General features: G+C 44.2%; 1 protein-coding gene across 15 annotated transcripts in view; it reads left to right on the top strand.

Annotated features, from left to right (window-relative positions):
- Nucleotides 1-25,898, top strand: part of BIN1 (bridging integrator 1) — a 97,322-nt gene that overhangs the window by 58,370 nt on the left and 13,054 nt on the right. For 4 of the 15 annotated variants that reach the window (XM_027879908.1, XM_027879928.1, XM_027880006.1 and 1 more), the window contains 7 exons: nucleotides 4,008-4,093; nucleotides 5,395-5,470; nucleotides 7,488-7,570; nucleotides 15,027-15,177; nucleotides 19,239-19,367; nucleotides 22,242-22,349; nucleotides 24,341-24,364. In XM_027879908.1, the coding sequence (XP_027735709.1) occupies nucleotides 4,008-4,093; nucleotides 5,395-5,470; nucleotides 7,488-7,570; nucleotides 15,027-15,177; nucleotides 19,239-19,367; nucleotides 22,242-22,349; nucleotides 24,341-24,364 (657 nt within the window). Of the gene's footprint in view, nucleotides 1-4,007; nucleotides 4,094-5,394; nucleotides 5,471-7,487; nucleotides 7,571-10,267; nucleotides 10,319-15,026; nucleotides 15,178-19,238; nucleotides 19,368-22,241; nucleotides 22,350-24,340; nucleotides 24,365-25,898 lie in introns of all 15 variants that reach the window. The other 11 variants (XM_027879898.1, XM_027879921.1, XM_027880001.1 and 8 more) reach the window with 6 other exon arrangements.

A 25,898-nucleotide genomic window follows, 5' to 3' on the forward strand; every position in this document is an offset into this window, starting at 1 on the left:
TTGAAGGGAGAAGGACAGATGGCAAGCTGCCAGGGGCTTTTCCTATGCCTCTACTAGCCCAGCTGGGAACTGTCTGCACAGTTGTGGTTCTTGATTGGTCTGTTTGACTGGTGGCTTATTTCAGGAGTACTAGAAAGCAGGTATGGGAAGTTTCTCAAACCACAAATAAATATATAAATAAAACAGCTCTTGGGTATTTTTTGTCTTCTCAGACTGGCTGGAGTCACTGGGAGTAATGCCACTAACCGCAGGTTGCCCAGTACCTTCAAGTGCCCCCTCATCCACGCACTCTGATCTTAGAGAGGGTATGGAGTCATTAGAAAATTTCATTGTACGTGACTTTGTCCTACAGCATTTGCAAGGGACCGTGTAATCTTTCCACCCACTGTGGTGTGGGGGTGTTAATGTCCTAATGCGCAGCATTAATATTTTCAGTGACCACAGATATTTTCAAATCAATTTAAGTCCTCCTTGAAGTTTTTTCCCCTTTCATTCTTGACCTAAGTAATACTATTGCCCACCTTAATTTTTTGTTTCTACTCGTCTGAGTATTCAGGTGGTTTTTTTTCCTTTTTCTCTTTAATTTTTATTTTGTTTGGAAGCTAACAAAAAACCCCCTCAATAAAGAAGGTTAGCTTGTATTCTGAACCTGTAAGTTTTCCAGCTTGCCTTCCCTGACAGGAGCAGGCAGTTTTTACATTTGTGTGACTTCAAGACTGAAGGTGTTAATGACAGCCCTAAATCTCATTAAGCTCTTGATAAAACTGGGAGGGCTGGTGATGCTCCATTTATTGAGAAGCTTCAGAATGTTAAGCCTTAGAAAAAAAAAAAAAGTCTTTCCTTTTACCAGCTGCTGTGTTGCTGTCTCTTCTTGCCTGATAATTTTACAACCTCCATGCAAAAATGGGGTCAGTGAGATCTGTTATTTCTACTGAAAAGCAAAGTCCCTCCCTCCAGTGTGCATACCTCTGGCTCTGTAGGCCTTTAGCAGATACTAACAAAAACAACAGTGGGTTTTTTTTGTGAAGTCTTCTGGGGGAGTTGCTATTTCATGCTCCCAGTTACAAATTATAGTGACTGTGCTTTTTGAAACAAAGGGGAAAATGGCTTAGAACAGCAAATTCTTGCCTTTTGACTAAGCTCCATTGACATGCTGAATCTAAAAAGCAACATCCTTGGTGCTGCAATGATAACAGAAAAATATCTCTGTCTATAGGAGAAAGTCAGTAAGTTGAGTCCTGGGCGGTGCTGCCCTGCTGAGAGCTGAGTCTGGCTGGGGGGAGGCTCCCAGCTCTCCTCCTTAATCCTGCCTCAGGGATATCTAAACTATTTACTTAGGAGTACTTGATTACCACAGTTCACAGCATAGTCTTTGAAGAGAAATGGTCACCAGATTGTCTGAAAGCACCAGGCTGGACTTAGCCAGATACTCATGAGAGCTGAGATGCATGGTAATAGGAGAAACAGTGTGGAATAATTCTTCCCCTGCCCTCCATTGCAGCTCAACTGGTGGTGCTTGGCACTCTGAGCCTTGGTTAGGTGGAAGGTCAGGAAAGCATTTGTGTTGTCCAGCTTCTGCTCAAACCTTCCCCCTTTCAGGCAGGGAGAGGAGAGAAAGATTTTCTGAGATTATGCTTTGTGGACCTGGATATTATCTCCTTCTGGCCTCAGTTTTCCATCAGGTTGGCAGGGGTGGCAGCTGAAACACAAAGTGCACGGCTATGGTAGCCGTGGGCTCTGCTCTGAAACCGGTGTCTGCCTTTCCCCACCTTACTGCATGAGCTGGCTTGTCCTCTAGCAGGCCTTGTGACCAGGTTGATCTCTGGCTCTAGCTGGAAGCAGTGAGGGCTGTCAAGTGCCAGAATTCCTGCTTCTAAGCAAAGTAAATCCCACTGGTGAGAAAATCCATGGGCTAACAAAGGACTGAAGAATTAATTCAATGATAGATTTGGGAATGAGACCAGTAGCTGAGCCACAGGCACTGGATGGATCCCTGATTCCTACAACTACTCTAGAGTGAACGTTGCCTGTTGCTGATTTTGCCTTTGCCTCGGGATGTCACAATATTCATGCGTTGATTTCAAGGTTCTTTGACCTTATAAATGGGTAAACGAGAGAGGGAAGGAATGTTATTACTATTCACCATATCCATAAAACTAACGGCATTCAATGATGCCTCATCTTCCAGCTACTACATCTCCTGGGTTGATTCTGGTTCCATTATAGTTTGGAAATTAGAATAAGATAAAGCCAAAGGGATGGACTGGGGTTTTTTTTCTCCCTTTGAAATGGTTACATTAGAAATATTCATTCATAGAGGTATTTTAAGGCAGAATGAGTCTTTATGATCGTTGTCTCTGATTCAGCATAAACAGTGTCTCTGTTTAAAAGGTTTTTTGGTGGTTTTGTGCAAACTCTTGAAATGTTAAGTTTTTCAGTGAGTGTAGCAGCGAAACAGGGGTTTCTGGGTGGAAGCATCATGACCCCTTCTCCCCTTGTCTGTTCCTCACAAAGTTTACTTAACTTTTGAATACTTACTAGTTGTGTCTTTTTGCTGGGGAAACTTTCTCCTCTGTTGAGTACAAAGCCTTAGCCTTGCCTCGGGCAGCAATGAACAACCCTCTTACAGCTGGAGCTAGATGGAAAGCAGGAGCTTCTGTGTCTTGCTTATAAGTTAGGAGAGAAACAAGAGAATGTAAGAACCTACACAATTCTGTGAGGAACAGGATTCTGAACTGCAAAATATTTTTAAGTCCTTTTGCCCATCAATCCTATTGTTGTGTATACGCGTCACTAAGGAGCAGTAAGCTGAATTTATTTAATTAAGCTGGCACAAAGAAGATAAAACTTGATTTCTAGAAAGGGTAGGAATCTGACTGCAGGCTCATAGGGAGATCCAGTTCCTGTGATTTGTGAGCTCTTTGCAGAGGCCTGTGGTGTTGTGACATTCCTGCTGTTGTCGCTTGTATAGGCACTTATGCTGACCTTCCTGATATGATGTGTTGTCAAGTTGCTCGTGCAGAGATTTTTCCATCCTTGTAACCCACTGCACAGGGTTATGGGAGAATGCTGTGCTGTTGTACGTTACAGAATAAAAGCGTTTTATTTAGAAAACTTTAAGTCAGGGCACTGAAAAGAGGAAGAGATTACCTGAGACAAATGTTGGAAGGGGAATGTGCTTGTTGCTGGTGTCTGCTGTCAGCAACAAACCAGGATCATCCTTTTTGTCTGAAACCTGACAGAATTCATCCATCAGTGTTGGGATCTGTCAGTGTCTAGGTCCAATGAACAGGTCAAATTTAGACTCTCAGCTGGGAGAAAGAGGTCCTGTACAACTCATACTGCTTTTGGTGTTGGTGGCTGACAGCCAGTCAGGGATTGCGCTTATGTGAGACCACTGAAACGTGCTGTTCAAGCCCTGCAGCCTGGCCTCCTGCTGGCACAACTCATGCTTTGCATACTCTTCCTTGCTTCTCCAGTCAGCTTTGTGGGAGAGCTGTATCAGCCAAGGGTGCAGATCTCCTCCCTTCCTCAGAAGAGACGGGGCTTTGCTGAGCATAAAGAGTCCACACGAGGGAGGATTCTTCTCTAATGCCTTTTGGGATGGATTTCAATTCTTTCTGAGACCTGGCAAGGGACAGGGGCCCCTATGACCTTCATCTATGTCCAAGCTGGAGGCTGAACTGCCTGACCAACTCCATTCAGTTTTTGAAGCCAGGGAAATTTATCGAACTTAAAACACATTAGTTGTTGTTTGGATTACTTTCTGAGTATACAAATGGGGAAATCCATTGAGAGAAAGCCTGAGAGTAACACATTCACAATGAAGGGGCATCAGGTCACCTATGATGCAGCCCTGGTTCCTGGGAGACTCACTTGGGATGCGGATTACCTCATGCCAGAATTTTGCCTGGTCTCCCAAAGAAGTCAAAAGAGTCACAGTTGTCCCTGCCCTGCAGGGTACTTGTCTGTGCTGGAGCTGACAATCTCCCTTCTCTGTTATTAAGGCTGAAGAAGAGTTAGTAAAGGCTCAGAAGGTTTTTGAAGAGATGAATGTTGACCTGCAGGAGGAACTGCCTTCACTATGGAATAGGTGAGTGCTGGAAGTTTTCCCAAGGCCTGGTTGGAAGGAAGCAAATAGCCAAGCTCTTGGTCTGGACTGGGTGCGTGCTCTTCTTTTCTGGATCATCTCAGTCTGTCCTAGGATTTTCCTACCAAACAGATTCACCCTGGGCTTTCTGGCCTTTGCTTCATGATTTTCCTGAAAAATACAATTTTACCACAGAGAGAAACTGTGTTTCTCTCCTTATCCACTTAATCCTTTTACCCTATAAACTCTGCCCAACTTTACTGGAGGCTTGAGAGGCCATGAATTTGCCATACCAGTGGCTGTGGTGATGAAAAGGGAGGTGAAAAGAAGAAGACTGATATTTAGCTTGAAGGATGAACTGTAGGGCAGCAGATACTGATTTATGGGGAGGACACAGTGGAAACCAGTCAAAATATTCCTAGGAGTGTCCCAGTTTCTTAGTTTTGAATGCAGTGATCATGTCTGGGTTCGCAGTGCTGGTCTGTGGGGGCTGGAGAGTGGGTGGCAGCAGGGTGGGAAAGTGAAATGCATCACTCCCTTTTCTGTCCAGCCCAGGGTAGGTATCCTTCCTCAAAGCAGCCTGCAGGCCTGACTGAGGAAGGAGCTGGGAGGGATACAGGCATCTGAATGTTTCCATGTGCAGAACCACGATGCTGCTGGCCTTGGTGACATCTCCCTCCGGCTGTTGTTCCTTCAGCTGAGTGCTGGTAGAGCACTCTCTGTTGGTAGCTGGCAGGCTGGCTAGAAGCAAGTGGGTGACAGACAGCTGCTGAGATTTTAAGGTGCCGCAGGAAGTTCACAGGCTCCTGCTACCCAGCTGATGCTTCTGCTTCCCTATTGCTTTCTGTGTCTATCCTGTGCTTTCGTACTCTTTTTGCCTCTGAAGCAAACAGTTCATGCTTTTTTGCTTCCCTTGTTGCTTAGGGACTTCAGAGGGAATTAATGTCTGTCATCCTGCTAATTCCCCCAGCTCTCCCAATGCTCTGTCTGCATCACAGCCTCCGTCCTTTTTCCATCTTCCTATACTAGCACATTTTTTCCCCCTCTCCCTTTAACCAGCACAAATTGAGATCCCGTTCCTAGTCTCCTTCTCCCCTTGGACATGTTTGCCCTGCACCTAGCCTTTGTTCCATTACTCCCTTCACACTCTCCTGCCACCCCTCTCTTCCCACATGTACCAAGACCTGACAGAGTTCAATTTGAATGGGAGTGGTGGGTGGAATGTAGCAGAAGGGGCAGAATTGAAGAGTGTGGGGAGAGCATTGTGTCCATTAAGTTCTTCTGTCTTGTTTTTCATTTGGCAGTCGTGTTGGTTTCTATGTCAACACATTCCAGAGTATAGCAGGCCTAGAGGAGAACTTCCATAAAGAAATGAGCAAGGTAAGGCAACTAACAGCTTATCCTACTTATCCTGTCTTCACTGCTAGTAAAATACAACCACCACCACCACCAAAAAAAAACCCCAAAACAAAACAAAAAAACCCAACCAAAAACTGTCCGGAAAAAACAGCCCTGAGTCAGAGAAAAATATAAATCCTTAGTTTTTTTCTTTGGACAAAACTGTCTGACATAGTAATTCAAAGGGATGGAGCACAGGGAAGACACTGCAGGGCCATTCAGCAGTGGGAAGTGCATGTCACTTGACAGTGCTTGTTTGCAGATCCACAGAGGAGAGGGAAGCCATCCTCAGACCTATCTCTTGCTACCTTTTTTACTTCGTCTCCATTGTGGATCTGTAACCTATAACCTGGGCACACTCAGCATGGTATCTGTTTTCCTTCTCCTCTGCTGCCTGGCAGCAGGTTGCTGCATACCCTCATCCAGTCTAGCTGTGGGGTTGAAAACAGCAGGAAATCTGCCAGTTTGCAAGTTGGGTGAAGACTGAGACCTGCCTCACTCCAGACCCTCAGGAAGGCACTTCCCTGCAGTACCTCTCTGCTTTGGTTTCTTTCCTGCCCTGTCACCCAAAAGAAGGCATTTGTGTACTTAGCCTGGCCCTTATATCGGCTACCAATTTGTCCTGAGTTAGGAATCACAGTGGTAAGCAGTGTTGTAAGCTGGTGGTGGCAAGCTGGATCCTGGTGCTCTGTGCCAGTACCCAGAGGAGACCTCAGGACCAGTCTGTGAGAAAGTCCTCCATTGCCAATATAATTTACAAATATGTTCTTGTTCTTTCAGTTAAAAGCTAGAGAAGTCTCCTGAATTCCTTAAGTCTGTATGCTGCTTTTAGGAGTTGCACGCCCTCTCTCTGTAAATGTTGCATTAATCTTGAGGAGGGACTGAGAGCCCAGCTGGAAAACCCTTATATTCCCTCCACTCCCCGGTGTCATCCTGACAACGAGGCAGCTGCTAAGCAACAGGAAACATTATAGTCCTTCAATTCCCAACAGTCAGGGGCCTTCTGACTTGGTGTAATGAATCAATTTTGAGCCCCGATGACATTTTATGGGGTCTTTTCCAATTAATAGCCTGCTCTTCTCCACCGGGAGATGAACTAATGTTAAGAATAGGGAGGATTCTTATAATTATCAGTTTCTTACTGTTAACTTACATCCAACAAAACATAGGAAAGATGTTTGTTAGACAGGAATTCTCTTCTTATATGAAGTCCGGATTTTTCTTTCTTGAGGAGTTTTGTATGAGAGCAAGGCTTTTGCTTTGTTCCATAATAAACTTCTGTTTCCTTTTACTGCTACAGCATCCAATTAACTGCTGGTGTTGCCTGCAAAATGCCTCCAACACTGATTGCATGGGATCCCTCCTCCTACCAGTGATAAATCTGGTGTCTCATTTATGGATTGGCTGTTTCAGAGTAGGAGTGTCTGAAGTGACTCTTGCAGCCTTTGGTGCCAGGGAGCGTTTAACCCCTAATTTCTGCAAAGATATCTAGGTCCTGCTCAAACCTAGGTGGCCCAGGCAGACTATGAAGTTAAAGCTTGTTGACTGGAAGTTCAGTTGCCTTTGTCTCCACAGCTGAGATGGCCATATCCCAAGCTTTGATAAGCGGGTCTGAGGAACAGCTTTTGGCTACAAATCCACAGTGAAGCTTCAGTTCTAGCACATAGACCCTTAGATAAACATTCATCCTGCTTCTGCACTGGCACCTGGCAGCACACCGCTAGGGCCAGGTGATAGAGAAGCTAAGAGGATGATCTGCAAGGAAGACAGAGCATTCCTATGAGGAATCAGCATCTCTTCAACAGTTCAATAGCCTTTCATACCCCGCAGAGAAGTGGAAACAGATTTAGGGCTGTTCCCTCTTGGGATAGCTGAATATGTGTGCATATCTGGGCACAAGCCTGTGTTTGGTCAGTCTGTGCAGGCCAGCCCAGACTCTCTTCTGGCACTCGTGCTCTTTTCTCATTCTTTTTCTTTCTTTTGTTTTTGTATTTTGCAGTTGAACCAAAATCTTCATGATGTCCTGCTGGGTCTAGACAAGCAGTACTCAGGCAATGCCTTCCCTGTCAAAGCACAGCCCAGGTCAGTAACTGTGGGTAGTGTCTTTCCCTCAGCAGGGAAGGATGGACAGGGATGTCTGTACCCAGGGGTGTTGAAACCTCCATGTTGTCAATTGGAAGTAATTTCACTACCTGCAAGTGCCCTCCTGAGACTTCCTAGAACATGTCCACGATTGCCCTTAGCGCTGGGTGGCACAGTACAATACCTCTTACCTTTCTAGGTTAGCATCTGGATTCCTAAACTTTCACTAGGTGCTGATATGTAGGCAACTGATTCTCAGCTCTGCTTTTTTAAAGTCTTAATTCCATGCAGTGACATGTGCTACTGAGCTGCCCTTCCTTCTGGGTTCAGTTGCCCAGCACCTGTCCTGTTCTTTCCCTCAAAAGCTTCTGCCATGTACCTACAGCTTGAGCACCAAGAGCCCATTTAGTTCCTCAGCTTCCTTTTTGGTCCTCCAAACTTGGAATCACCGTTTTGCCAGAGCCTTATGCCTGTCCTATGAACCGAGCTGAAGTGGATTTCCTTTTCTGTGTGTGGAGGAAGGAGTTGCAGCCTCACTAATATGAGGCCTCCTGACCTCAGGGCACTTTCATTCTGCATGTATGCAAGGAGCGAGTGTCCTCTGGGCCTTCAGTTTTCTTTCCTCAGCTGGGTCCTATCCTGTATGGTTAAGTGCAAGTCTGCACATTCTCTAGCACTGAGAAGGGAGGGAAAGGTTGGGCTCTGGATTAGGCTGACTGGCTCTCATCCAAGTGTGTGAGTGATGAAATACTGTTGGGCTTTGGCTTCCAGCTGCTGCTAATCCCATGTGCTGGGCTAGCAGGAGCACAGCCCAAGTTCTCAACTGGTGTATTGATGGGAGGAGGTGAAGTCAGCATGAAGTAAGAGCAAGCTGTGGTCTGAGTGCATTGATTCAGAAGGGGTAGATCAGCTGTTGAGACCTCTGTGCTCCCTTGTCGCTCCTCCCAGTTTAACCTTCTGTTGCAGTCATGCATAGATGACTTGTGTGCCTTCTTCCTCCAGTGACTGCGGTGTTTGCCAGCTCTAAAGAAAGAGGAAGTTTGAGTTGAATTTGGCCCCTGAATTTTGGATTGCTGACACCAGATTTCGGAGATGCTAGTAGGAGTGCTACTTGTGAAAATGATGTCTTCTTCCCAAGTTAGCATGGGGTGTCTGTTGATCACCCCAACTCAACCAGATTGAAACCTTGTGTGGAGGCTGTGGTGCCCATCCTCTTGCTGCCGTGGGCCATGATGTCTCTGTTAGTAACATCCTCCAGAGTCCTTGGAGGGGATGAGGTAAAAGGACAGATAAAGGCTATAGCCATTGCTTTGTCCAGCTCCTTCCTCCTCCTTTCTTTCTTCCTTGACAAACTAATTGCAGGCTAATTGCAATGACAGTCTGGCCCAGAGATGTTCATTGCTGTTGTGGCATGAAGTTTCTGGCCTGAAAGAGCTTTCAGTGAACAAATTACCTGTCCTCATGATTCCTGCCCCCACAAACTGCTGGCTTCATCTGGGACTGTAATGGGTGTCTCAGCTGCAGTTTGTGCTCTTTGTCTGACTATGAGACCACATGGCCCCAAAAACAAAAAAACAGAGCACGCACAGGGGTCCCTGTGTGGGGAGCAATCTGAGTGCTGCTACTTCATCTTGCTGCATCTTGGCTGAGGTGCCAGACCTGCTGCAGAGCAACTCTCTTCTCTCTTCCTCCTGAGAACAGTGGAGCAGAGTGTTGTACGAGGATATAGTAAAGGTTTGCCAAGGTAGTAAATATGTTTTGCAGTGACCAGGAAATGCTGTGAGGCACTTCTGTCTCTGCTGCACATCTGGCCTCTCACTGTGGCACAAGGCTGGAGTGAGAGTGTGTGGGAGGAAATAGCTTATTGTGGTCTGCAGTAGGAGCAGATGCTTCCCTAACCCTTTTCTACTGGGAAGGGGATTGGAGATTGATACAATGGCAGGAAATGAATGAGGAGGTGTGAGAAGAGAGGCAATTATCTGTACACATCATTATGACATTCGTGTGAGACCTTACAGAAATACTCAGAAATACTACTGTGGTTGATAAATCTGATGCTGGCAGTGTAGCACAGTAGCACAGAGCAGCTGGTGTATTTCTGGGAACCTCAGGCATGGGTTTGGGATTTGTTTCTGAAAGAGTTTGAACATTTAGAGCTCAGATGCCTAGAAGATCTAGGAGCTCTGTAGCGTTATCCTAGTGTGATTGGACAGACTGGAAAAATAGATGGTAGGAAAGCTGATGATTAAGTTCCATGTATAAGACTGTGCAGATCACATAAGAAAAGGAGAATGGGGAACTTGTTTCTTTTGCAGCAATATTCACAGCAGAGAGTGAGCAGCTGTGAAAAAAGGACTTTTATGGGACTCTGGTGGTCTCTACAGTTTCCTTTTTCTTCTTCTCCATGTGCTCCATGGCCCCATGTTCCAAAGTGCAGGGAAAATTCTAGTTTACTTACACGTATATAGGTCTTTCACAGGTGTAAAATCCCTTCTCCTACCTTCTCCAAACCAGGCCTTAGCTTTCTAGGAATGAAGTGTGTATGTGTGTCTCTGTGTGTGTGTGTGAGAGAGAGAAGAGATCCTGTCATCTTAATTACAACAAGTTTTGTGGCACCACATAAATGGGTACATGGAAGCTTCCTGGTTTTACTGTGCCATCCTGTAACTGAAATGATTTGCGTGCCATCCTCAACAGAAAGAAAACTAAACTGTTCGCCAGGCTGAGGAAAAAGATGAGCAGGTACCGGTATGGAGAGCAGCATTTCGATACGTGTTTGATTTAGTTCCTAAAATTGGAGAGGCTGTTGCTGGACTCTAACAGCCTGGCACGTGTTAACCCTGTGGTGGGAGAGGGGTTCTCTGCATGATATGATGTGTTCATGGCCTGCTGGGTCCTGCTGAGATCTGTGTCTGGATAATCCCATTAACTGCTTGTGTGCCTGATTTGAATCCTTGCTTCTTTTCCTATCTAAGAAGGCGGTGTGAAAACTCAGGCATTGTCTGTCCAGTTGTTTTTGTGTGATGGAAAACACAGTGCTGTGTTTTCCATGGGAAATATGATCAATTTTAGGATTTTAATACTTCTAGCTTTAACTAGTGGGTTTGCCCATTTGAACAGGTCTGAAATGCTGTATTCTCATTTCCTGCCTGGCCAGGAAGGACCAATAGACAGGTCTTTCACACTCATAAGTCCTGTCCTATCTACCTGTTGCAGTTGGGAGGATGATGAAGTGGGAGAAGGGCACTTCCAGCTTTGTTCCTTACTTGCTCTGTTCTTGAGGATCCTCAGTGTCTTGCTCTCTCCATTTAAAATTTTGTATAGGGCTGAAGGAAAAGGAAGTCTATTGTCTTGTATAAAGACTAATGCTTGTATCTTGCCTTTCAAGACAATGATGGCATTGATTAACTGGATTGCTACAATGCCTAGAGTTACCATAGGCTGAGGACTCTGACAAGAACGTGCTCTGGAGCAAAGTGGGAATTGCTGCATAATTCCTCTAATTTTCATTTATTTTTACTCTTTGTGTTGGTACTCCCTTCATGGGGCTCCTACAGGAAGAAAAAACCCTAAATTATCAAGATGGTGTCCTGCAAGTAAAAAAAGCAAGTGCTGGTGGATTGATACCCTTGCTTTTCTGATTCTGCCTTCCTGCTGCCTAGGGCAAGTCATGCCCTTGTCTTTGTCTCTACCATGCATCCTTTGTGAAGTGGGAGGTTGAAGAGTGGAGAATGGTAATTGCAAAGGGAAGCTGATTTTTTATACTTACATCCTCAAATGAAAAATGTCTTGTGTTGTTACTATTATGAGGTTTTCTACTGTAGGAAAAGGAGGATTCACTGGAATACTTTTCTAGATGTCTCTCTCTGGCCTTGGTTGGACTGGTGGTATATCTGCACAAGGCAGGAAGTCTAATTTTCCAGTCACTGAGAGCAGATGGATGCTACAGCAGAGGGAGAGTTAATAAATCTCACCTCAGTGACCTCTAGCCACAATGTCCTCCTGCTCTGCCTTGATAAAATCCAAGTGGCCCAGCAGTTAAGGTGCCTGACCTGGGCTCTGCTGGGGATTTCTGATGTCAGAGTAGCTGCTGGGGTCACAGAGAAATGTGCAGTCCCTGGTGCAGGGAAGAAAGGCCTGGGGCTTGGTCAGTCTTTTATCTGCAGAAAGAATGTACATTTGTGCCATCATAGGTTTGGGTATGTAGGTGCTCTATTTTTTTTTTTTTTTTTAAATTGTCCAGTATGTGGAAGGTAAAAAATGAATTACTTTTGGCTAAAATGCCTTGTGTGAGCCTTAGCTGAAATACCAACCTTTTTTTATTTTTAACCTGAGAACTTGGCAGCAGGTAACTGGTCTGTTTTTGCCATATTGGAAAGTAGATTTCATCCTCTAATGTAGGATTGTTACAAGTGCATGGGAGTCCCATCTGCAGATGTTACACTGCTCTTCCAGAACAAATGAAGCAGCCCCATGAAGGGTCTGGGAGCTAAGCAGCACTAAAAGAGGATGGGAGATTTTTACTTTCCTTTCAGCTGGAGTAACTGCATTAGACCCTGTTCCTAGCTCTCTATTTGCAGAAGAAAGTTGACACCGCCTTCCCTTCCTCACCTGATATTCCTGGATTTGGCATCACTTTCCAATTGCTCATGGGAAGGAAGAAGACAGAGCAATGACCTTGTCTTTTTGGCTTGCTTTTACTTTGGTCAGTGGGGTAAAGTCCCCACACTCTTGCTTTTTCCTGTGTTTCCTGAAGCAAGCAGTTATTTGGAGACAGGACTTTGCTCTGTGTGGGCAGTGTGTACTCCCTGAGGACATGTGAAGGACAGAGGATCTTGGTGACTGTCTCTCTTGACGCTGGTTGCACTGGCTAAATTCGTGCAACAAGTGCAGGAATGAAGGTGCTGCTCGGGGGGGGGGGGCTGAAAAAGGCTCAGACAAAATTAGCACTGGCATTTTCCTCGGGGGATTGGCCAGCACATCAAACAAGCTGTAAATAGTAGTGACTTAATGAAGTCTTTAGTGTGGGGCCCTCACAGCCCAGTTTCTTCCCCTCATCCTACAAGGTCTGACTCACACAGGAGTCTTTTACCAATATATCTCCAAATTAAGTAATTGCCAGGCACCAGTAATAAGGCACTACAAAGCTGTTTCATGGCCTTTAGAAAATAAGCCTAAACTTCTTTCTCACGGGGAGAAATGGCCTTTTTAAGTCCCTAGAAGGAAAAGTTTACTCTTGTCTTGGTAGGCCAGCTGATAGCCAGTAGTCCCAGTATTCCCAGTGTAGTCTGGGCATTTGAGAAGTCCTGGCAATCAGAGTGTAGATTACTCTGTCCCCCATCTTCTCCAAAGTACTTTCAGCTCTTGGGAAGGTAACGTGGTTTCCCCCCTACCCCCTGCCACTCTAGCATCAGAGGATGTTTTCTGTCATTTCCTGCTGTTTTCTGGTTGCTCCCATTTAGATCAGGACTTCCTTACCTTCATCCTCCAACTGTTACTATTTTGAATCTGTAGCAAAACTTTGTAAATTTTGCGGAATCCGTCACACAACCCACTGTATTGAAATGATTTCTGGGAACCTTTGAGGAAGGGCACTGTAGGCATATCCAGTCAGACTAAGAGCTGCAAGGGTTGGCCTACATGTTCTTTAGTCTGTCCCCTTCTCTTTTTCCTTTTCATTTCCCTCTTTTTCCCTTGGTGTGTGTGCCCCTGGTTGAGAGCTGCTGGCAGAGAATGTCATTGGGTTTGTTGCATCATGTTGGTGTGCTGCTGGCATCAGTGTCATCAGAAGTGTCCAACCTGCATGTGGACCTGAGAACAAGTGCTTTGTGGGGAAATGTGCGTGTGGGATGTGGATATGGGGAGAAAGTGGGGGAAATGGGTGAGGGTGAAGTGAATGAAGAGGGAATGGGATGGGGAGCTTGAAAGCTGGAATGCTGACCAGGGTGAGATGCTTGCTTGGAAGAGGAGGTTTGTTGAAATGCCTTGCTATCCCTTCTTCCTTTTGCTATCCCCCAGTTGTAAATAAATGTTTAGGAATGAGGCCATCATGCATGTTAGCCAATGACCAGCATAACTTAGGCATCCAAGTGTGAGTGGATGTACATGTCTGAAGTTCTGAGCCTTCTTGAATCAAGGCAAAGAAGTAAATGACTTGATGTCCCTTCAGAATCCAGTCTGCATTGCTCTAGTTCTGGTCCTATGGCAGGATTTCTTATATCAAGTTGTAGGAAAGGATCTGTTTCTTTCAGCCTCTCCCAAGGCCATCAACTTTACAAGAAGTATGACTTTATAAGTGGAGGCAAATATCACATCCTGTAGATGAGGTTGCACACCCTTTTTGCAATATGCTGTGATATTCTATTTTTGACTGTGTATAGTTTTGCCAAAGTGTAACCACTTCTGCTGAAATATCCCACACCAGTGTGTGTACTTCTATATGACTTGAGATATATTGATTAGTTGATTTTTTGGGGGCTGAATTTCAGCCAAGATGATTCGGCTGTTCCTGAGAATTTGGTTGAGAAAAGTTTTACCTTCATTCTTGCTGAAATTCTCTGGTAACCAACATTTTGCTAAATTTTCATTATTCTGTACTTTGAAGCACTGACTTGACACCCAGCCAAGGCACCCCTCTAGGGAAAGGCGCGTGCCTCTTGCCATTCCTTTGAAAAATCTGCCCAAATCTGTCCAAGCTATGAACCAACAAATGCCATTGGCATATGCCTCTTGCAGCTTAATTCCCTGAAGAATCTCTGTGTGTTAGAAACAGTCCTGGAATAAAGACCAACTAGGGAGACTTTTCATAATAGAGAAATCTCTATTAGCAGCTGGAACCTCACTGTTTCTTTGCTGTCTGGAATGATCTGTGAAACCTCTGGCTAGTTTGCCTCTCTTCTAGCTTAGCCAGTTTGTACCACATAGAGGCAAATGATATTCTGTGGTTACAGCCTTATTCAGGTATTATGAATCTATTAGTCATAACCCATACAGGTGTCAGTAGCCCATCACACAGAAAAATTCTAATCTGTAGAACTTAAATGAACAGCAAAGAAGTCCTTTCCCCATCTGTTTCCCCAGCATTAAAGGCTATGATTTAATGTCAGGCAGTTAGGTTAGAATCGAGAAAAATAAGTATGCCTGGATGTTTTTGGTTTTGTTTTTCTGTGTCTGAGGCAAGTATATCAGTTCTATAGGAAGTTAGTGAGTAGCCTGCTGGCAATGTAATGCTGCTGCAGTGTGTTGGACTGCAAGTGACTCAGCAAAGATGTTTCTCAGGAGGTTGTTGAGGCTTCAGGTATCTTTATTATGTGTCTGGGCAGTGAAGCAAAGAGATAATGGAGGCCACTGATCTGGTCTAGTTAGCACAACTCTTCCTAGGCCTGGCTCAGACTTCTCTCTCTTTCTCTCTCCTTCCCTCTCCCTCTCTCTCCCTTTCTCTCTCCACTTCCTTCAGTGACAGCACCCCAGCGAAAGCAAATAAAAGCCCCTCACCTCCACCAGATGGATCTCCCATCACCAGCCCTGAGACCAAGACTGTCAACCATGAGCTGGAACCATCCACTTTGGAAGCGCCTGGGGCAAGCATCCCAAAGTCACCATCTCAGGTAGTGTCCCCATGACATTGACCATGTCTCCACAGTATGACTGCTGATGGCACAAGCTCTGTGAGTCAAAGACATCCAGCAGTTGCTTTTTTGGAGAGAACACAGAATGTTGCATGATGGTTGTTCTCTCTTATTGGTTCCTGAGAAAGTTCTCGAGAATTTGAGTTGCTTCTTGGTCATCTCTATATCATATAGGGAAGAACTGAGTATCTCTGAATGGCTTTACAGGGTGAAGGCCAGTAATACATTTTGCTGTCTGATATGATGACCAAGAAGGATCCAGGGAGGATGGAGTTGTAGCTAGGCAAGAAAGTTTGTTCTTTACATTTAATTAACCTGTGGAATTCAATGGCCCAATTTCTTCTCAAGAACTTCTGTAGCTGAAGAAGGTTGAAATAAAAAAGTTTATTACTGATGAGGAGAACATCTGTACTTCGGATGTTTTAATTTACTACCAAGACAACATATTATGCTAAAAATAAAGGAGTTGTATTCTTATGCTATGAAGAAATTACATGAGTTACAGGAAGAAGACTGTCCATTATATAGAGTCTGATGCCTTCTATATGGCCTTTGTTAGGTCTTTCCATACACAGGAGATAGCCAGCAGCATGTTCAAAACAGTAGATGTAGCTACTCAGCATATCATATGATATGTTTGACTTCGGGATTTAAGGAAAATGAAACATTTAGTTCCCCTTTCTGTTCCCCTGTTGCTGAGTGGGAGAAAAGCTTAGTAGGGAAAAGTAGTAACTAGGCCAAATTTATGTCTGGCCCCGACCTTTGTATCTCAGTACGTGGGACACTAGGGAGTAGTCTTCCAGGAAGAGCTAAAGCTGAGAGAGGTTCTGGCCAAACTGGTATGGGAAAACCTATTGCCTCTGAAAAGAGATGGGTGCAATCCATAACTTCTTTGCTGTTGCCATGTGTAGCAGCATGATTCCAAATCCAGGCCTGTGGGGTAGGCTGTCTCCTGTTTCTGGAAAACCTCTCAGAATATTTTTCTCTCCGCTGCATTTTTGACTTTTATGATTATCCAGGGACAGGAAGGGGGTGTTTTTGCATTGGCGAAAGGTTCCAGCCCTGTGAGATGTGTGGATGCCTGGCAGTGTTTTTTCAGGACTTCTCCAGGGTCTCTGCACAGCTCAGCATTGCACAGCCTAGAGTGGCTTCACCACGACCCTGGCTAGGACCTTGGGGTAGGCTGTGTGTATGGGAGAGAGAAGATAGTATATCCACAATTGCCTTTCTGTTGTGGGTTTGGTTTTGATCCCCCCCACCCCCGCCAGAGGTTTCTAGAACTTGACTAAAATTTTGAACAAGAAATTGTACAGATTTATTATTAAGCTGTTCACAGCAGACTTCGCACACCCTGCCTGTGGACTTGTCTTAATTAGTTTCACTTCTTCACTTTCCTTTAAATAGCATAGATAACCTTTGTTTTTGCCAGCCTGCAAGTGCTTTCTTATTCACTTGCTGCCTGCCTGCCCACAGGAATGGGGCTAGAAGCAACCCTTGCCAAGCAAGCAGACTATTCCAGTGCAGCCCTGCTGGAACCTTGGATGGGCCTCAGGATGAGACTGAAATGGTATTTGCAGCTAATGCTGCCACCGCCTGGCAGCTCGTTCCCAGTCTATATTTAATTCATCCCCCCAGGCATCACTACAGTGAAGAGCAAGAGTCCACTCCATATTCACACTACCTGATAAGAGATGTAGCTGGCTCCAGAGGGAGGGAAGACAAGGGCAGGAGTTTCACACTCAGAGCCAAGCCTGGTGTCTGTATGGATAAAGTCTAGAAAGTGTCAGCTTGCTAGCCAGCTGGGAAACACAAGTGTCTGCTCTCTCAACAGTGCTCAACTTTAATACTGAAGTCTTCACAGGCCTTATTACTTTTGACCTCTGGGTAAGTGATTTGTTCAACAGTCCTCCAAGGGAGGCTGGGAGACCTCACCCTCTGCAGGAGGATGGACCAAAATGCCAAAAGCAAGAACAATTCTCTGGCCTCTTCATGTCTGAAATACTAAAGCAAACCACAAGCAAAGCTGTGGAAAGAAAGATGGCAAAACAGGAGTGACCAAATAAATGCTAACTAAATTTTGAACTGTTCCCTATACCACAAAAAAACCCCCAAACCTCTTTTACTGTCCTTTAATTCTTGAGAACAGTTTATTTCTGTCTTTAGGAAGAAATGAATGTTGTCAACTCTCTGCATAGTAATCTGATGATGACACAGGACTTCAGGGAGTCCATGAAACTTCAAAGGTCACATGTCTGCTCTCAGCTACACCACTGAAATGCTCTAATGAGACTTTTGAAATCAGTGCAAGTATGTTGAATTTTGACAGGTAAAGCTCTGGGGGATCCAACTCAGCAGAAAAATTTTAGAGGATTTGCTTTATTCTAGGCAACAAAGCTTTTAGTGAGTGATTAATTTGTGGTTATAAACCAACATCAGTATGTAGTCATCTTGTCTTTGAAATGTGATTTTAGACTGCTATTGGAAGTAACGCTGGATACTGTGGAAGTGGTCGTCTCCAAAACATTAATGCATTGGAAGGAAGGAAACTATATTAGAGAAATAAATAGCTGAAAAGTTGTGATATTTTTGACTTTAGAGTTAGTAATTGGAGCCTTTCATTTCTGCAGAGGGTGGCTCGGTTCTGAGAATAGCTTTTCCCTGAAATTTCAAATCTCATCTTGCAAGCAGGGGTTTTTCAGGAAGGGATTACCCTCAGGGAGTATGGACACGCCACCTTCTGCAACCAGTGAAAAGTTGGAAGAACACATTATTTTTATTATTTCCCCTAGTTAGCTATACAGGGGAAAATTGCATGTTTTCATACACATTCACTCTCCCTAAAGTAGGTTAACCTTGTAGAAAACCAGGCATGTTGTTAGGAATCTAAATAAATTCCTTGTAGAGCTCAGTTATAAATTGGAGGAGTGTGAACATAGGACTAGGAGCCACGGATTTCTGTATTTCAGATCTGGGCTTGACGCTGATAGATGGGTGCACACTGTCAAGTTTCTGAGTCTTGCTGCCTTGGGATCCTAGGTATGATGAGAAGATCAAGCAGCTATAAAACTGCATTGTAAATGGAAAGTGCTGTCACTGCTGAGCATTGCTTTGTATGGCTGCTTTGTTTCAATACAGTAGCAGCTCCTCAAAGTCTGATTTGAGCTAGAAATGATCATTGAGCTTTGAGCACAGGAAAGTATGAAAAGGATGTGGATGGGTTGACCTAGGGAGAGTCTACCATAGCTTCCACAGGCTTGTGAATGCAGTGTCAGGCTAAATCTTTAGCGTGATGGTGGGTATTAGGTATTAGAGTTACTGGGTCAGATGGTTTTATGCATTCCCTGGGATCTCCATTTGGAATATATGACTTCATTAGTGTCAATGCTCATTGGTGAAACTGAGAGCAGAGTTGGGTTCACAGCAGCCGTGGCTTCTCGGCAGTTTGAGTTGTTCTTGACTAAAGCTAAGATGCCATCAAGAGCTCCTTCAGACCTTTCTTACAGCACACTGATAACCAGTGCACCATGGAGCCAGTACTGGGCAGATCAGTCTGTCCTCACGGTCACCTGCCCATAGTAGGACAAATTGAGCCTCTTCTCTCATTCCCTTAGGTATGGTAAGTACAGCAAAGGGAGGCAGTGCTGGCCTGTTCTGTTGGATCATGTTCTCAGTAATTGATCTGTTACCTTCCCAGTGGTTCTTTTGAAGGTTGCACATGCTTTAATTATGTATGCATGTCCTGTCAATGCATATTAATTGTGTTACGCTTCTCCTCTGCAGAGGGAAACTTGCCCATGGCTGAAGTGTAACTAATGATGCCAAACCTTCTCTGGAGGCGTGTGGTTGTTTTTTTTGTTTTGTTTCAATACAGCCCTTCACCCCACACTCCCTCCCTCTTCAAGTGGAGTTGATTGGACTGTGCTCTATGCCAGTGATTGTGATTTCCCTCACCTTCAGTTTTTGTGACTAACCTGGTTCCTGTCTTTGATTTTTTTGGGTGTCGCCGTCTGTGCTGTGGCTGTGTGCTCACTTGCATGCAGTTGAGGAAAGGGCCTCCGGTGCCTCCGCCTCCAAAAGTCACCCCCTCCAAGGAGATCAAGCAGGAGAACATCATCAGTCTGTTTGATGACAATTTTGTCCCTGAGATAAGTGTGACAACCCCTTCGCAGGTTAGCTGCTATGCCCTGCCTAATTTTTATCTGCCTCTGAACTTTTCCTTTCATTCTTTCTTCTCTTTGGAGGTGTTAAGTCATGAAACCTGGTCAGGTGAAGGAGGAAAGGAAGCTCAGTACTGGATCTTGGAGGGCAGTGAGTTAGATAGGAGGCTACCTTAAAGGGGAGGGTGGCTAGAAGGCAGCCTTGAGTAACTCTCTGCCCTTTGAGAGCTTTCATTCATAGAAGAAACAGGAGAAATGCAGCTGGTCAAGATGCCAGAAAGTAATCACTGCATTTGTTCAGCAGCAATGCACATGGATTACAGCTCTCTTAATATCCAATGGTATGCTCTCTCCAGACTCTTTGATACCAAGTGTGGATGAAGGATGTCTTTTTCTGCTCATGTATGGCCCTAACTGCTGAGCCAGGTATCTCTACCAGTTTTGGGAGAAGGCAGTTTTTTGCTTTCTATGCCTTTACATATGGATTTTGTGGCTTAAAGCCCACACCTGCCTAGGAAAGACCAATTGGAATTGCATGAAGTTCTCTTTGCAAAGAATAGAGGTCTGCAGTTAGATGGGCAGGACTGTGCCTGCTGTTAAGTTAGGACTGCTTACACAGTCTGTCAGTATTTCTTGTCAGGTGGCACCTTTTGAAGCCCTGAGAAAGGAAAAACATTTTCAAATTATATATTTTCCTCTTCACTTTCCCTTTTATTTACATAACTGCCAGAGGGGATGCCCAGGTAGGGAGTTCTGTGTTGGATCTAGGCGAATGGCCGTCCTTATGTATATAAGAGCCTGACCAGATTTCTGACTGTATCATGAAATATTTGTATATATTTTATATATTTATATATATACATATGTATGTATATATGTATATATATATTTCTCCCTAAGTGCTTGTTAAAGCACAAATCATGTCTCTATTAGTGCTCATCTGTGACTCATTCCCTAACTTCTCTTTGCATCATGCTGCTCCATTGCCTCTGGTTTGCCACCTTCCATCCATCTGCTGAGGAGCAGAGAAGTGGGGAGGGAAGGAAGTCCATGTCAGATTTTGCGTTGCAGAGCGGAGAGATGATTTGACATCAGTGTTGGAAGGTGGGGACCGCAGGCAGCTGAGCAACTCTGTCATTTTCTGTGCTTCCTTCTTCTGCATTGTAATGGACAGCTCTGTCTGCTCCATGGTTTGTATCATGTATTTCCATGTGAATGCCAGCCCTTAGTCAGATGTACTCTCCTGCACCTGGTCAGTGCTCTGACCCAGGGTGGCATGTGCTGTGACTTTCAATTAGATGGTAGTTCCAAGGGAGGACTCTGATTGCCAAAACAATCTTCACTGAAGTACCCAACAGCTCCTAACACTCAGTGTGTTTCCCAGGGCTGTTCCTGTCATATGTCTTAGTTCCAATGAGATGTGTCTTAGTTTCAATGAGCTGTCTTCTGGGAGATCTGGTTAAAGGCAAGGAGTGCTAGCCCTTGCATTTAAATCTTGAATGGCAAGTAAGACTATTCTACTACTGCAGCCTTTGATGTCTCAGTACCAAACAAAACTAAAGACTGGGTTTGGAACCACTCTGATGGGTAGCCTGGATGTGTTGAAAGAGCATAGCAGAATGCCAGTTAGTTTTTGCATACTAGTCAGGGTTTATTATTGTGATATGAGAGGGCTTGATTCCTTGTCCTCATCGTTGTGGATATAAAAAAGACACGTTTGTAAGGGAGAGAAAAATCTCTAAGAGAACTGGAGTAAGAGGAAATTAGAGGAGGTGAAAATGATGGTGGTGTTGATGGTATTCAGGGAACTTCTCTTAAGTGATGTGTCTTGCTACTTTACAGAAGTTTTTCCATTGTGGGGCTATGATATAACTGTGGAGACCAACTTGCCACATTTGTTGAAAAGGTCACTGAAACAGTAAGGCCAATCTCCTGGGAGATCAGAGGAAACAGGGGCAAATCTTCCTGACTTCCTGGAGAGAGCAGCTTCCTCTGAAGCTGAGTAGAAAGGAGTGTCTTGTAGTGGTTAGATTATGTCTAAAACACAAAAGTGATAGTCCAGTTTTGAATACTAATGACTCGTGTCCTTTGTAGTGACTGTTTTATTAATGGCAATCAGCAAATGTGCCATCATTGTCCTTAGGTAGAGCATTAATCACTCAAAGAGAGCTATTCTGCTGAAATTGTAGAGAGTAGCAAAGCTTCTCAAATTTATGCTTTTTCAGAAGATTTGTGTCTGTATATTTCTGGGTTGCCCAGAAATGGAAACCATTGAAAATGTCATTTTTGAGCTTGGAAGGAATTCAAATCTCTTGCTAGGGTGAGCTGCTGTATTTTGTGTTTCTATCTCAGAAGGCAGGAGGAAATTGGAAGCTTTGGTAGTTAGCTCTGAGGTCTCTCAGACTTGCTCTCCAGCAGTCTGAGTGGTTTTCTTCCTGGATTTTTGTTCCTGAGATAGGTTGTATAAATGGCAGTTCTTTTGTATGTACTTGAGGGAGTCTGTCTTGGTCTGTCAGTACAAAGACACTTGGATGAGCTGTGAGGAATAGATATAAATAGAAGAACAGCCTTTCTGACTCGACAGTGGCAGTGATCCTTTTGACCACAGCAGGTCAGGTGCTAACACCACGTCAGTTCATTTGGCCAGGTGAGAAGATGAATGAGTCCTGTGGAAAAGGCTCAGATTTGCTTTACAGTGGCACCCTATGCTACCTGCTTGTGCTTGTAGGATCCAGGCAGTCAGGAGTCACATCAGGTGTTTGCATTGCCACCACATCTTCTGCGCTTGCAGCTTTAGCTCTGGGATATCACATACCCTCCCTGTACTGTGCACGCCCGTGTGTGTGTCTAATGCTCGTACTGCTTTTCTTCCTCACTGCTGCCAAGTTTGATGCCCCTGGGCCCTTCCAGGAGGGAGCCAGCCTGTTGGATCTGGATTTTGATCCCATTAAACCAGATGCCACTGTGGGGAAGACCCCCACACCTGCCTCCCAGGTTGGTTCATAACACCAGTCCTTCTCCCTTTGTAACTGACTTGTTGCCACGTGTGTTGTGACTTTCAGTCACCTGAATGATAATGTGGACCTGAGCTGTGGGTGGCTGGGCCTGACATGTGGGAGCCCAGACCTGGGCATTAGACACCTTGGTCTTCTCTGCTGGATATGCAAGTCCAGTGAGAATCAAATGGCTACTAGCCTGGCCACAGTCTGGCACTAGGTGTTTGTGGGATGCTTGTGCTTTGTTCTTATGATCTACTGATTGATGCCTCATTCAACTTAATGTATGTCCCTCCCTAGTTTAGCATCCTCTATATGCTCTATGGTTTTAAACTGTTACCCCGTGGATGGGAATTCACCTTGAGTTCTGTGCTGCTGTTATAAATTGCTCTCAAAGGGATTTTTAATTAACAGACTCTTGGATAATCTGCAGTGACTTAAGGTGAATAAAGCTGTAAATCCATATTCAAGTGATGTGAAGGCCTTTTTTTTTTCTGTGTGTAATGTAGCCTGTGTTCATAGTTAAGAAGCAGCCTCCTCCTTGGTCACAGTGCTGCACAGTGCGGTATCAAAAAGCCCTAATTCTGGCCTGGCCTGTACCCAGTGCTGTCCACCATCAGAGGCAGGTGGACTGCACTTCATTTTATGTCTAAATGGCTGGAGGCTTTGAAATGCATCCTGAATTTTGCTGTTGTCCTCACTGAGATTTTCCATTTAATATGTATAGACTGCTTATTTTTTGAGGATGCCATTAAAATTTGTAATAAACATAATTGGGATGTTTACAGTATTTCTCCAGTATCATCATGTCAAGTAGGTCTGTATGGCACAGATTTCTGTAGGAATAAGACTTCTCTTATTAAAGACATCAAACATTAGGCATTTGATTCCCCTAAATTAAAATACTGTATCTGCAAGATAGTAGTTATTATCATAATTTGATACACACCAATATGGCAAGCTACTCTTTTTTGGAACTTTAAGTGGGTAGATGGGCATTTTGTGTCTACTTGCCTTACAGAACCGGCTGAAAGATAAATGCACAGGATAATTTTTTTTTTTAGATTTATTTACTAGGATTTTTTTTTTCTGATTCAGCAGTTATAACTTGGATAATTGGTTATACTGACGTAGGATATGAGTATAAATTAGACTTAAAATGGAATTATTTGTTACCCTTTCAACAAGCAGCAGATCTTACACTAAATGGGTTTTTCAAAACTGCTCAGCAATAAAATATTTGGTGTTCTAATCTAATTATTATTAGCTTCAGAAGATAGTAAAAGAAAGAGACTGAAATTGATAATTTCTAATGGAAACCAAAGTATACAACCTAGTGAAAACCAGCTACTTATCAAAGCAGTAAGATTTATTTCCTATAGGGTGGGCAGTATGGCAAAGAGGTTAAGATATTTCACTACTGATCCAAAGACACCATAGAATCACAGAATGTTAAGGGATTGGAAAGGACCTTAAAGGTCAGCTAGTCCCAACCCCACATGCCATGGGCAGAGACACCTTGCATTCAACCAGGCTGCTCAAGGCCTTGAAAGCTGCCAGGGTTGGGGCACCAGTTGATGTCTTGTTCTGAAATCACACTAACTATGTTGGGTGTAGATACACGGGAAAACATTTAACCCTAATGGACTGCAAACTCATGAGTTTAGTTTGGGGTTTTGTTTGGTTGGTTGTTGTTTTTTTTTCTGACTATGTGATCTATCACTGCTAACTGAATGTGGCTTGACTGTCTCCCTTCATACCAGAGGTAGAAAAAAATCCTTATCAAATGCCTTGCTGCTTAGATTTGAATATGCAGTGGGGAGGGGTGTATAAATTCAGGTACTTTGTTAGTGTTTTCAAAACATGCAGAGATAAGTGCTGTTGAATGTGTATGTCTGCTTCAGTCTGATCAGTGTCTGTAATGTTTGTACTCACTGAAATAATCACGTATAAACATGTTTTATTTTTGTTGCTCTTTGACATGCTTAGTCTTTACCTTGGGATTTATGGGAGGTAAGAAATTCATACAGCTTTCATCTCTCATCATGTACTGTTCACATGCCAGTGCCATCTCTGCATACCTGTCTCCTTTCCCTCACTGCTTTTCCTTTTTGCCCACCTCAAACCAAAGTTGCTATATGTGCTGCTGAACCCACTTATGTGCCATCTGTGAAGCCCCAGGGACAACCATGGGACATGTTTGAAAGTCAAGTCTGGCACTCTAACACAATTCTACCAGTGCACAAACCCATTGCTTTTTCCTGCTGACTCACTTAGCTTTCCCTGGCGTAATGCTGTGACCTTCACCTTATAGTTAATACCACTGCAACATCACGCTCACTCTCTACAACACAGTATTTCCTAAACTCTGTACATCCTGTTGGTCTTGTGTGCAATACATAAATATCTCAGCTGCCTCTCATCATTACTGCCTGTACCATTGGGTATGTACACATCTGGAAATATCTGTGGTGTTTCCTGTTCATCAACTGTCATTGTCAGAAAGGCTGATGTGAATTAGCTCACCCTGTGTCTACACTGAAAGTTAGGTGCAGGCCCAAGACTCAACTGGCATCTATCTCAACCTCAGTTTGAAGCTCGCTGACAAGGGAGACCCTACACATGCTCTGCATCTGAACTGAAACCAGATCCTTATTTATACCCTCTATATCCATCTGGTCTGGGAAAGTCTCAGGCTGCAGCACATTAGCCCTTTTTGAGATATTTCAAGCATAACTGCTTTTTACTCCCTCTGGACTAACAGCCAGCACTTTGGACAGAAAACACTTGATCTGGGTATTCAAGCCTGCTACTTGAGCTGTGACTTTATCTAATGTGTGAGCTCATGGCCTTAGCTTATGCTGGGGAATTGAGTCCTACCAACCTTTCCATTCCCCAGGGCCAGATCACCACCCAGAGTGAGTGCATGGGAGGACATGAATTAGCCATGACTGAGAGCCTGGCCTATGGACCCTGTGGCTGGTACTGTCCTTCACATGAGCTTGGGTGATGTCAAGGAAGAGGTTTCCCTTGTGTGTTTTATCAGCCATCAGTGTTTAACACCCATCATTCCTGTGTATGTGCATTGTCAGTCTGTCTTTGTAAGAGAGGAAAGGCTGGTTTAGCAAAGAAAAATCTTATTGCTTTTAAGTGGATGGGCAGCGGTGAGGTATGACTGTATCTAATTGAGCTATACTTACAGTCTTGGGTGTAAAAAGTGTTTTGGGCCATTTCTCCCTTCTTGGAAACTGATTTCACCCAAAGGACAATTTACTCAACCAGGGAATTCTACTAGTCAAGATGTTCTCACCATACCAATTCTCACCTTGGCATACCATACATGGTCAAAGAACAGAGCTCCCTATAGCTAGAGAATCTTCCTCTTCAAACTTTCTGAAGTGCTTTTGATGTTGATGAGAGGAGACTTGTTGTACAGTTATGTAGTCCTGTAGACCATGACGTTAACAACTGCATAGAAACTTGAATGCAGCAGAGCTTACTTAGTTCTGCAGAATGGAAAACTTGCATTTGGTATATATGATGCTGC

Source organism: Empidonax traillii, unplaced genomic scaffold (genome assembly GCF_003031625.1).
Source record: "Empidonax traillii isolate 1590-97213 ecotype Southwest subspecies unplaced genomic scaffold, ASM303162v1 scaffold5:size3517227, whole genome shotgun sequence".
Lineage (NCBI taxonomy): Eukaryota > Metazoa > Chordata > Aves > Passeriformes > Tyrannidae > Empidonax > Empidonax traillii.